Below are 12,317 nucleotides of genomic sequence, written 5' to 3'. Positions count from 1 at the left end.
AGTAAGTAGGTGAAAGAAACAGCAAAGAGATAATGAAGGGAGAATGAAAGTGAGCTAGAATGAAAGGAGGCCATCTTTTAAGACAAGATTTGTGAGAAAAGAGCAGCAGTTTCAAACATATTATTTCGCTTATGATCTAGCTATCTATCTATCAGTCAGATTTTTATGTAAATAATTTAAAAATATTTGCAAACTAGTCACTATAGGAAATGCATCAGAAAAAACATCAATGATTTTTCTGTTGTATTCAAGTATCCCATGATCCCTTGCTTTCAACAGAACATTACCAGGACCCTGCAACCAAAGCAGTTAAATGGAATTCAGCCAACATTAAATTCATCATTCACGCCTGTACTTGTCCTGCTGTTAAAATGTCAGCTGTCAAAATGCCCACTGTATGACATAATGTTGTCATATGTCTCAGAACAGCAAGCTATAATTCTGTGTAGGCCACAATCCAGCCTCTAGACAGTTCTAACACGTGTGCTTTTTTAAAAATCCATCAACAAATGAGAAAACAGTAAAAGCATTTAGCCAGGATTACACGTAAAACACTTAAAATAGGCTAAATGATTCCTTGTGTACACTTTAATAGGAGAATGTCTGCACTAATTTCATTTTGTACCGGCCTATGATGACCACAGACTGTCATAATGACAAGCAGATAGCCCCACTTAACAATACAAATGTGCATGAAAAATGGAATTTATTCATTTTAGCCAAGGTCATGTCTCTTGTGGTCACACTAGTAGGAAAAAAATCTAATAAAATTAAAACCGACAATCCGTCAGTTCCAGGAATGCTATGATTACCACCTATGATTTCAGTGGCCAAAGAGACGACTCCACTGTCCTTCAAACAGGGACAGATGGGAAAACTGTAAGGTCTAGTGTTACTTAACTCCTCATGCAAATGACAGATGTGTAGAGTCATTCACATGATGGTGTCTCTTTTAATGCAGAGTTCCCACTTCCCTGACTATCATTGTAATGGTAATTTGATATTACACAAGTGGACATTCGAAACATGGAAAGAAACTGCTATTTGGTGAGTGGCATTAAGCCTAAAATGATATGTTTAATATTCTAAAATAAGTTATATAGAGTAGTATTGTGTTTTCCATGTAAAATTTTAAATTGAAAAGTACCCATCAGAAAAATTGGATGGAGTCAAACTACAATATTTTATTTAGAGTAGAGGTGGCTATAGGGGTAGAAATATAACCAGAAAAGGTAGAAAGCAACTGCATTTCCTTGTCTTGGTACTTGTAAGAACCCAATATAATATAGGAATAAATGAAAATAATGAAGTGAAGCACAAGTACCTTGTAGCTGTACTTTGGCACAGTGTTTAAATAAATGCATGCCATCACTTTTGAATACAGACAAACAGTTGTTTGTCTGTATTCAAAAGTGAACAGTGTGTTTGCTGACTGGCTTCAAGACTAGCTGATAACAGCAAGCAAATGAGAATAATCAGGCAAACAAACTTATATTATCAAATAGAGACTATATTAATAATTTCCCAGCTATCATCTCAAGCAAAGCAATGATTTAAAGCATCAAGACATAGGCTATTTAAAGACTCAAAGTGATATAATAAAAGTTATTTGCAATGCAACAGAAACAAATCAGCAGAATTTCCTAATTAGAGTAATGTCTGCAAATTAAATTGCAAAAGCTTTATTTGTCCCCTTATCTAGATAGATAGATAGATAGATAGATAGATAGATAGATAGATAGATAGATAGATAGATAGATAGATAGATAGATAGATAGATAGATAGATAGATAGATAGATAGAACCTTTATTGATCCTGCAGCGGGGAAATTTGCATCAACAAATGGGTAATTTAAACACACCTAATAAACCAAAGCTAAACTTTTAAAACTAATTATTTACATCCTAGTAGATACAGTGGATCATTTCCTGTCCTTGTATTTTGCATTTATCTAGTTATTTATTCATAGGTGTCACTTTTTGACCAGTTGGGGGCGGTATGATGCCGGTGTTGCTTTTGATCAACTTTCAATTCCGCAGACGAAAAAGAAACGAAGCCTCTCTGACAGAAAATGGCTGATATAGAGCGCGGCCACAACATCCCTAGGCTCCAAGCATAGTTTTAAGGTGTCCTACGTTTGAGCATGCACTATTACATTTAACAGTAGTACACAATGTTTAAAAAGGCGAAAAGAGCAAACTTTCGGCGGAGGAATGAGTCGGACGAGGATGAACAGGAGGAGAGTCAGCAGCACCCGCCGCTGGCGCCGACATCGTTCGGGCCTGTCGTGGAAATCCCGTTTATGGAGACTTCTAATAACAACGTTGCCGCAGCACCGAGTTGCACGGATACCTACCACAGTAACGGCTTTCAGGCTAACATTATGAGAGCTATCAAGAAGGAAAAGAAAACCAGAGAGGTAGCAATTTTACCTGTACCCACAAAGGCCAGTCTGCTGAGCTTCGACGATGATGAAGGTAACTTGGTAGCTAAATCTATGCTAAGTAAGCTAGCCGGTTAACGTTAGCTGGATGTTGTGCTTGCAGGTTTAAGTCGCTAATCTTACCCTTCCGTTTCTACTTAGGATACGGAAATGTTTATATGTGCAAAAAGCAACATCAGTCATTCATTCACATTCATTGACAGTGAATCATTCCTGTGTCCACCAACTTACCCTGGATGCTGACTTTCCCCTATGGTTTGTTTGTAAACAGAAGGATCCGAGGTGTTCAGAGTGAAGAAGTCCAACCACAGCAAGAAGATTGTCAAACAGCTAAAGAAGGAATACAAGGAGGATTTGGAGAGGTCTGGATGTGTCAAACAAGAGGTCAAATCAGGTATGTTAGCCTTCTTCCCATGTGGTATGTCATCTGATTGTCATCTAAAAGGATTCCCAGATGACTTTGGAGCCGTAGCTTTTTTTTTTTTTTTTTTTAAACCAAACATAAATCCGTTTAAAGTTGAACAGAGGCATGCCATTTGAGTTTTTCAACAAAAATAAAAATACAACTAGGCAAGATACCATATCTTAGCAAATATTTAAATTCTTAAAGACAAAATCTCATATGCACCTGCATCATCTGATTTTGGTATATCTCAGTGGAAAGGAAACAGACATTTTATATTTGCATTTAAGTTGAGACTACATTCGGTACAGATATTAAATAGTATATTCTGAAGACACATGTCAATGTCTGTCCATGGTATTAGTGCACGTCCACCATAGCTTGCCATGCTCAGTAAATACAGACGCTCTCTGAACATTGACTGAATAAAGAAACAGGCAAAAAGCCAGTCAAAGGATTTATTTAAGATGCCCTAAATTTGAGGCATTGCACTTAAGATTCAACTTATGCCAATAAATTTAAGTTGATGAAATATGATATAAGTTGCCTGGTAGTAAAAGGTACTTGGCCACAGTGTTAATGTAGTATATATTTGTAAGAGCTGCTCTGCAGTTGATGCATCTTTTTTTTGTTTGTTTTACCTAGATGGTCCACCTCAGCCTGCTGTTACCATTAAGGAAGACGTTACTAGCAGAGCAGGCAGTGAACAGGGGGAGGAAGAAATGGAGGTGGACAGTGCCGACGAACATGAGGAGGAGGCAAGAAGTCAAGGCGGTCAGACACAAAGTCAAGCATCCAGAAGCAACAATACCGGAGCATCGTTTAACACACTTTCTACCCTCGGAAGCTTGAGACCAGGTATAATGTAGACACTTTCAAACTGAAATGCTTGTGCAGTGTTTAATCTATCATTACTGGCACAATTGACAGACATAGGAGCACTTTCATATAGAATTCCTTGTCTATGTACTTTTCCTTAATGTAATGTAACAGGCAGTGAGTTAGGGTAATTTTTAAAAATGACCTCTGCTACTAATCGTAGCAGAGGTCACCCTTCTCTGAATGATCAGCCTTTTAATCTGCCATCATCTAAAAACTGCATACAGCACTGTGCTTCCAGAGCTAAATGTTTCTGTGTTTAGTTTTTTTTTTGTTGTTGTTGTTTTAATTTGTATGCTCAAGTGCTCAAGCCCTAAAGGAATACATGTTTATATTTACTTCAGGGGAGATCCCAGATGCAGCATTCATCCACGCTGCCAGAAAGCGCAGGCAACTGGCCAGAGAGCTGGGGGGTGAAACCCCTCTTGTAGAAACAGAGACTCCTAAGAAACGTCTGGTACGAGAAGACCAAGATGCCAGCGATGACGAAGACGAGGAAGAGAAGAGGATCCGCTTCAGTGGAGTCAGAAACAAAAGCCAGAGACAGAAGATAGCTGAAGAGATAGGTACTGTAGTAAACTGTACAGTGACTATCCATTGATGATATTCTTCTGCTCTCAATCAGTCATGTCTTAAAACATCAATATTCCCTTCACATGTGCAGGTATTGAGGGTAGTGATGATGAGGCCCTGGATGCAGGTCAGGATGAGGAAGTGAGCCGTTGGGAGCAGGAGCAGATTAGGAAAGGAATCAGCATACCCCAGGTAAGCTATACCGAGTTTCTGATCAACTGCAAGATGTTCTGCCTTCATGAAATAGATAACGCACAGACTTCTATAACTTTCTTTTCATCTGCTGGTACCATTGTATTACTTTGTAAAACTTTGAGATTTAATTTTAATGCAAGAGATTATTAGCATTGTTGGGATCTGAAACATTTAGTCAATTAAATAACTTAATCAGTAGACAGAATGTCCAACAGTTTTTATTGTTCATTAAGTCCTCACTCATTAGGCAAAACTGCCACAATATAATTGCTGGTTTCATTTTTTTGGGGGGGGGGGCATTCATATTATTTTGTACTGAGTAACTTTTGATTTGGGGGTCTGAGAAACAGGAAATTTTAAATGAAACCCTTTTAGTTGTGGAAAGTTTCAATAGGTATTTTTTCATTTCTGGTGTTTGATAGCTTAAACAGTTATTCAAATAAGTTATTAATAGATGAACTGTTAATAACACTCGTCATTAGTTGCAGCTATGAATAAGTTGTAGTTAAAGAGGAGCAGTCCTATTACTATTAAAGGAACTACATGTTTCTCTTGTTTTTAATGATTAGGTCCAGAGCAGTCAACCAGAGGACAACACAGTCTACTACCAGAACAGCTACGAGAGCCAGCCCTATGGCGCTTCCTACAGCATCCCTTTCACCTACAGTACGGTGGCCCCACAGATTGGCAAGCCAGCTGGCCGCGCCGACAATGGCTCTGTTCACTACGGGGCGGTTATTAGCGATCTAACCCCAGTATCCATTGATCTGGTAAAGAAACGCCTGCAGGATAGGTAGGTTCAGTGGAAGACTGCAACAACGTGTAATGTCCATCTCCCGCTCAGCTGCTGCCATCTCTGTGTGCTGTGGTCCTGAAGACCCAGCAAAAGCTACCTACTGATCTAAGGTTCAGAGGGGCAAATATGTCTCTGTATATCTTGTTTATTGTAGTGGGTGCACTTTAAAGCAATTATTAATTGCCTACAGTATGTTAATAATTAAAATTAGACAAGTTTTGTTTGTCCTTGGTCCCATCTAAGCTGTTCTTACTGTCTTTCTCTGTATGTCATGTGTTTGTAGGCTCAACCAAATGCATGCAGGCCACAACGCAAATACCAGGCGCTACAAACAGATCAAAGAAGAGTTAGCTGCTTCTGAGAGTACCATTCAGCAGCTGGAGGGTTCATCCAATGACAATGCAGATCAATATAAATTCTTGCAAGAGATGCGAGGGTATGTTGGAGACTTGCTTGAGTGTTTCAGTGAAAAGGTAAGGGAGAATTTATCTGCAGTCTGATTAGCTATTTGCTGTTTTGTGTCTGTGTGAACTCTGACCACTCTGTGATTTTCAAAGGCATACAATCGAGTATTAAGTCAGTATTGCACAGCAGTTCTGAGTTGCACAGCAATATTGACCTGATTTAGTTGTTGCTTAGTAGTTAATGTTTTAGAAATTATTATTTTCAATGGTACTTAACAGTGCCTACTAGCCAATTTGACTGCTATTAGTCACTTGGAGCACACCCCATGTATGTCCTTGTGTCTTTGCAACCGCTCCTCTTCTGGTTAGAAATAAAACTCCGATGTATTATCCCAGCAACATACTTTTAGAAGGGTTTTTGTGCAGAAACTAAGTGCTATTCCATCAAAATTTTTAGATACTTGCAAAATTAATTTACTGATAAATTATTGCATTTACTGGAGGTGAATTGGAGCCATAATAGAACCCAGTATATAAACTTAGATAAGTATCTCCAAGTGTTCTGGTTTAACAAAGAGAATGAGTACAATTGTGTAAAACATCTGAAATTACAACACAAACTACCTTTTTGTAAACCAGTAGCTACTCACCAAATGCTTGCCCAAACAGAATAATCTAGTCTTGAACCTACAGCAGCAGAGCAACTACATGGAAGGAAGAGAGAAGTGGCCCGCCAACTGCCAACATTTGTTTCTTCAACCAAACTAATCAGTGCACAGAACATTGTGATTGAAACAGGACACTAACCAACCACATTCAGCATGACTCAGTACAAAGTCCTTCAAGTCAACGTAAACACTGGAAACTGTTTATCATGAGTGTTGGGTAAAAATCTTTAATTCCTGTGCATTGACTATGCAACGAATGTACATCTGCTTTTAACTTAATTTGTCAGTATTTTCATATTAAACCATTTGCTGAACATAAGTTTATGATTTTCAAGCTTTCCTTCAAAGAAAATTGACATTTCAGAGATAACAAGTTTCCACCCGACACTTGTGATAATGTAGTTCCAGTGTTATATTGTCCATCATGCTCCTTTTATCCTTACAGCAAGACATCCCTGTGACTCCGAGTCCCACTTTTGTTGGGTCAGAGGTCACAGAAGGCATCATATCTTTCAGGTGCCTGCTGTCCTGGAGCTGGAGGCTGCCATGCACCAGTTACTAAGGCAACGGGCCTCACGACTTGTCCAGAGAAGACAGGATGATATTAAAGATGAATCGTCGGAGTTTGCAAGCCTTTCAAGTCAGTCCATCTTGAAGGTTTTTATGATTTATTTGAACGGCCTCGTTAGTTGTCTGTATGTGAGCGTGAGTGTATGTGTGGCTCATATTCTTGTGTCGCATTACGTCCATTATGATTCCCTCATAATTATAATTAAGGTTAACTGATGTGTAATTTTGCGGGAATGAGCATCCATGTATGTAAATGGGCAATGTTTTATTGGAGGAGCTGCTTCGGCTGCTCTTTGATGGCTGAGAGTCACAGTCAGCTGGATGGTTGTAATTCAACTCAAGCAATAAGTCACTAAGTAAAGATGACAAAAATGATCTGTTAGTGATTTGTCATCTGTCACTTTCACTGTAACATATCTGAAGCTGTCTCCAGGTAAGTGATCAGAAAATGTATGATACCAAAATTATTTTATCAAAGTGTGTCTTACTGCTAGTTGTACCTAATACGTTCTAAAGATCGGACAAATATTGTAACTCCTTTGAGAAATTTAATACAATCTTTTTACCCAGCAAATATTTTTAAGTATTTATTATTACTCTAAATTTTAACATTTTTGCCATTAGTTGAGATTCTAAGTTCCCAGAATAAGAATGAGGTTTTGGGTTACCTTAGCTTTTCAGTTCTGGTTCTGACATGACTCCTGTCTTTTGCAGATAAAGCTGTCATGGCTCCTAATCTAGACTCATTTGGTCGAGACCGTGCTGCATACCAAGAGCACAGTCGTCAGAGGAGGATAGCTGAAAGAGAAGCCAGACGGTATGAGGCTTACTTGTCCTTAAATGCATGTTTCCGAAGTATTTATCCTTGTACACACTGTCTAATGCTTCTCTTGGCCTACACAGTGCAAAAAAGCTAAATTTGTAGCTTAATTTATAAAGTACAGGTTTGTCATGCAAGAAGTCAAAGTTCTGAGGGAGTCATTTTAGGGCAAAGCTGGTAACAGGTTATCACAAATTTTGCTCTAGTTTCTAATTTGGCTGCCTTTGTGTTTGTGGATGCAGAACACGGCGGCGACAAGCTCGAGAGCAGAATGGCAAGAGGGCTGAGCATAACGAAGGCTTATCATCTGATGACGAGGAAACGTCTACTGACATCACCAGCTTCAACATGGAAAGAGGTACATCATGACATTGCTGAAAATGCTTATACTAACAACCATACTGAGGACAATTGGTTGATTATATGTTATTTAATATAGACATAACATTCTGCAGTTCATGCCTAACTAAAACCTGTCATGCCTTCCAGATCGTATCATCAGGGAATGTAAGAAGGTATTTGAGGACGTGGTGGAGGACTTTCATTCTCTAGACTGCATCAAATCTCATTTCGAAGTGTGGAGAAGAGAGTATGCCGACTGCTACAGAGATGCTTACATAGGCCTCTGTCTGCCCAAGCTCTTTAACCCATTAGTCCGTCTGCAGCTCATTGCGTGGAACCCTCTCGAGGTAGGACGTGCGTTTTCAATGTCACATTTTCCTATTTGAAAGGAAATTGAATGGCGATTTCAGATAACCATTTTTGTCTTTATTCACTGTGCAGGCGCAGTGTGCAAACTTTGAATACATGCTCTGGTTTGAGTCGCTGTTGTTTTACGGCTTTGAGGAGCACAGCACGTTGCAGAAAGGAGATGGGGATATCGGTTTGCTGCCTGCTATTGTGGAGAAGGTCATCCTCTCTAAACTGACAGGTAGAGAAACCCTCACGGCAGCACTGAGCACACTTACAAAGATCTCCTCGGGATACAAGCCAGTACAAAATATACTGCGTGTATTCATGTGTTGTTTGTTCATGTATGCCGCAGTGTTGGCGGAGCAAGTGTGGGACCCACTGTCAAGCAGTCAGACAGCCAGACTGGTGGGATTCATTCACAGACTAATGAAAGGTTATCCCACCGTGCTGCATGGGGACAACCAATACACACAGGTACCACCCACCCTAGAAGTACCTTCTTGCACATTATGCACTGTATCTGCAAAATACTTAAGCTTTTGTGTGGACCTTTTGTGTGGGTGTTAACTGTTGTCATTATCTTAACTTTCTTTGTTAGGAGCTTCTGAAAACAATTGTCCTACGGACCAGGCGGACTCTGGATGAAGATGTCTTCCTTCCACTCTACCCCAAAAAGTATGTTGAACAGTTGTTACTATTGGAAGTTCAGTTTCTTTATTATGTGTGAGAAGTACTCAAGAACTGATTTAACAGATTTTTTTTTCTGCTTTTGCTCAGTATATTGGAGAACAAGAATAGTGGTCCCTACTTGTTCTATCAGAGGCAGTTCTGGTCCTGTGTGAAGGTATGTGCAAAAGGGGATCAAATTATTTTTATATTCTTTTATAATTTTTTCATCTTTTTAGATACCAGTTGCACTGACAGTTACATTGCAATTAGGTCCTGATTGTTGTAGATCATACTTCACACAGAAAGAATTTGATTTGTAGAACTTGAAAGGTTTTTACAAATTCAATAACAGAAAATACAGGAAGAGACTAAGAAAACATTAGAAAACCACTGGGGTGCCTGGCTCACAGACCTCATATCTATAATATTGCTGAGTAGTGGATGATTTCTACAGTAACCACACATTGCAACTTTTGCAGCTGTAGCAGCCAAGACAGCTACTGTACCTTGACGATGATGTTAGAGTTCTTCTGTTCTGTATATATCAGTACAGTCTAACTCTTCTGTCCTCTGTGCCAAGCTGCTGGGAAACATCCTGCAGTGGGAATGTGTCTTATCCAGTTCCTGTCTGAGGGACCTGGCTTTGGACAGCACTGTCAATAGATACATCCTCTCTGCACTGCAGACCACGGATACAGCAGAGGAAAATGTTCAGAAGTGCCAGAAGGTATGACACATACACACACTTAGTTCTAAAAAGCTTAAGAATTAATTATGTTAGTATCATATATTATTAATCTGTACCTGCAAGATTAATGTACTTTCACTTTTCCGGGGTAGATCTCAAAGGCAACTTCATTATTTTGCTGTTGCCCCTTTGCACATTATATTGTAAGTAAAGAAAGCAATGTGAAGTCTTTATTTTCATAATTCTATCTGTGTAGAAGTCACAGAGTTGGTGTTACGTTTTATGTGTTGTTTCACTGACAAACATTGTTTACAAAATGTACAACCTGGCACATTTGACAAGTCTTTGACATGAGAGCAAGTCATCAAAAAACAGAGAAGCGATTTCCATGACACGCCATTTGTCATGTGTCTGCCCTATATTTTATATGTTTACATCCATGAGAATAAATTTAGTTTGAAAAAGCAACAAATTTTGAACAAGTACAAAGTGAAAGATGTTTAATTGGACAGAGGAGTCTCTTTAGTCAGCTGCTGTATGTTGCACTAAAACCTAGAAATACAAACTTCTGTATTAATTCCCCTAACTGTTTCCTTGCACAGGAGAGTGGATATTGTGGTTGATTCTTCTTTAATTACAGTTTGACATGGTGATTAAAATCCATTTAATTAGCCAGTTATTATTACATGATTGCAGCACTTATGTCAACAATGTAATTTCTTTAGCTTAATGAGAGTTTTATTTTAAATCCAGAGACGCTGCTGTCGCTGGTGTTTGAAGATATGCACCAGTAGGACAGTGAGTGGCGTAATTGAATGTCTATTTCCAAAAGTTTCACATGCTTATTTTGAGATAGGAGAAAATTACAGCTTGCAATAAAACTTAACTTTTTACAGGCTTTGACTGGTTTTACACATCTGTAAGTTTCAAATATATTCCTGACAAACACGTGAGGTGCTGTTGTGTCTAAAAAATGGCGTCTCTCCTTGATCTGACAATTTGATGAGAGGTGCTTGTATTTGATAATAAAGGCCTGTCTTGGCAGGTCAATGCGCTTGGCTGCTCTCCTCTTATCTGTGCCTTTTCACAGCTGGCAGCCTTAACTTGACAAATACACCCACTCAGTTTTGCCATTTGTGGCTCATTGAACAGGGTGACACACAGCTAGCGGTTTATTCTTTCTGGTGTCCTTCTCAGGTGGTGGAGTGTTTGCCAACGCATTGGTTCTCTGGACTGAAGGGCCAGCAGACGTTGCCTCAGTTGGAGCCATTCTGTCGCTACCTCACCCACCTGGCCAACTCAATGCACCGCAGCAGTTTGGGCGGGTCTGATATTGAGCGGCGCACTTCCAAGTAAGGCTCTGTGTATACAGCTTCAGATAGTTTGTCTAAATTGGGGAGCTTGAATTTAATTATAGCACCATCTGCTGGAATAGTATTAAAGTTGCTTTAAGCGGGTAGGGGTTGTTTTATCATATTACCTAGTAGCAATTTAGACTGGAAGCTGTGTTGAGATGTGATTGGTTTTGTCAGTATTATTTCTAATATATCCCACATTTGCCGACAGGGAGCAAATCAAAGAGGTTGTGAAGATGTTGGGACAGATGAACGCCCTGGACCACATCATCGCTGTGGCAGCAGAGCATGGCATTAAGGACATCAAACCACTGTTGGAAGCCAAATCATAGTGGACAAGATGGAAGCAACGTTTCACCCCCTTTTTTGTTGTGTTTGGAACATTTGAAGACATGGGATCACTAAGTCGGATTCCTGGAAAACGTGTGCATCAGTGGACTTGAAATAAAACTCAACAGTTGTTCCCGGACTGAAAATAGAAGACCTTGATGTAAATATTGTGAATATTGTACAGAAAGGTGTGTACATGCACCTGTTAACACAAGACTGATGCTGAATTGAGGCCTTGTATTGTCAGCCCTAAAAGACTTAAGACATGCTGGCAGTATTTTAAATGCATAATTTATTAGGAGTAAAAAAATTTGTTGACATGGTTTACTTTTTGGAAAATGTGTTATCTCTAAATTTACACTACGTTCACCCTAGCAGTCTGTAAAATCTGCTTTAGCATCTTCACTGCTCTCGCTTACCTTTTTTTTTTCCACGTGCCAAAAGGTAGAATCTTCCAGCAGACTGTAAGGCAGTTAAAATATTTGATCCCTGCTTCCTCCTGTAGTGCTCCTGTCACCTCCAAAATGCAACGATGACCTCACAGAATCTGTAAGAGATTTAGTAGTTTATTTGCCTGGGAATAAAATATACATTTGAATGCTCATTGCCTTTTTGAAAAGAAGTAACAGCAACCCAACCTCATGCAACGGTGCTACTATGTGTGTATCTACTATAACCATAAAAAGGACAGTGCTGCTATGAGCAGGTCTTTTACTGAGTCCTACATAGACCGAAAATAATCTCTATCACTGATTTCTTTTTTTTCCTGTGTGCTTGGTTTGTTTTTGACAGAAAAGGGAGCTTTAATGGACCTTCTGTGACTTTGCATT

The 12,317-nt window shown here is 39.2% G+C and overlaps 1 protein-coding gene across 1 annotated transcript; it reads left to right on the top strand.

Annotated features, from left to right (window-relative positions):
• The first annotated feature begins 2,043 nt into the window (after positions 1-2,043).
• paxbp1 (PAX3 and PAX7 binding protein 1) lies at positions 2,044-12,085 on the top strand. The gene is made up of 18 exons (XM_023266621.3): positions 2,044-2,478; positions 2,716-2,838; positions 3,493-3,705; positions 4,071-4,292; positions 4,391-4,491; positions 5,064-5,287; positions 5,574-5,763; positions 6,879-7,002; positions 7,647-7,749; positions 7,995-8,110; positions 8,242-8,441; positions 8,536-8,683; positions 8,798-8,919; positions 9,044-9,120; positions 9,223-9,289; positions 9,695-9,841; positions 11,000-11,154; positions 11,369-12,085. The coding sequence occupies exons 1-18, from the start codon at positions 2,175-2,177 to the stop codon at positions 11,487-11,489; spliced, it is 2,757 nt and encodes a 918-aa protein (XP_023122389.2). The 5' UTR covers positions 2,044-2,174; the 3' UTR covers positions 11,490-12,085.
• Positions 12,086-12,317: the final 232 nt, after the last annotated feature.

This window comes from Amphiprion ocellaris, chromosome 14 (assembly GCF_022539595.1).
Source record: "Amphiprion ocellaris isolate individual 3 ecotype Okinawa chromosome 14, ASM2253959v1, whole genome shotgun sequence".
NCBI lineage: Eukaryota > Metazoa > Chordata > Actinopteri > Pomacentridae > Amphiprion > Amphiprion ocellaris.
Note: the sequence above shows the minus strand (reverse complement) of the source record. Positions and strands in the feature narration are given on the sequence as shown.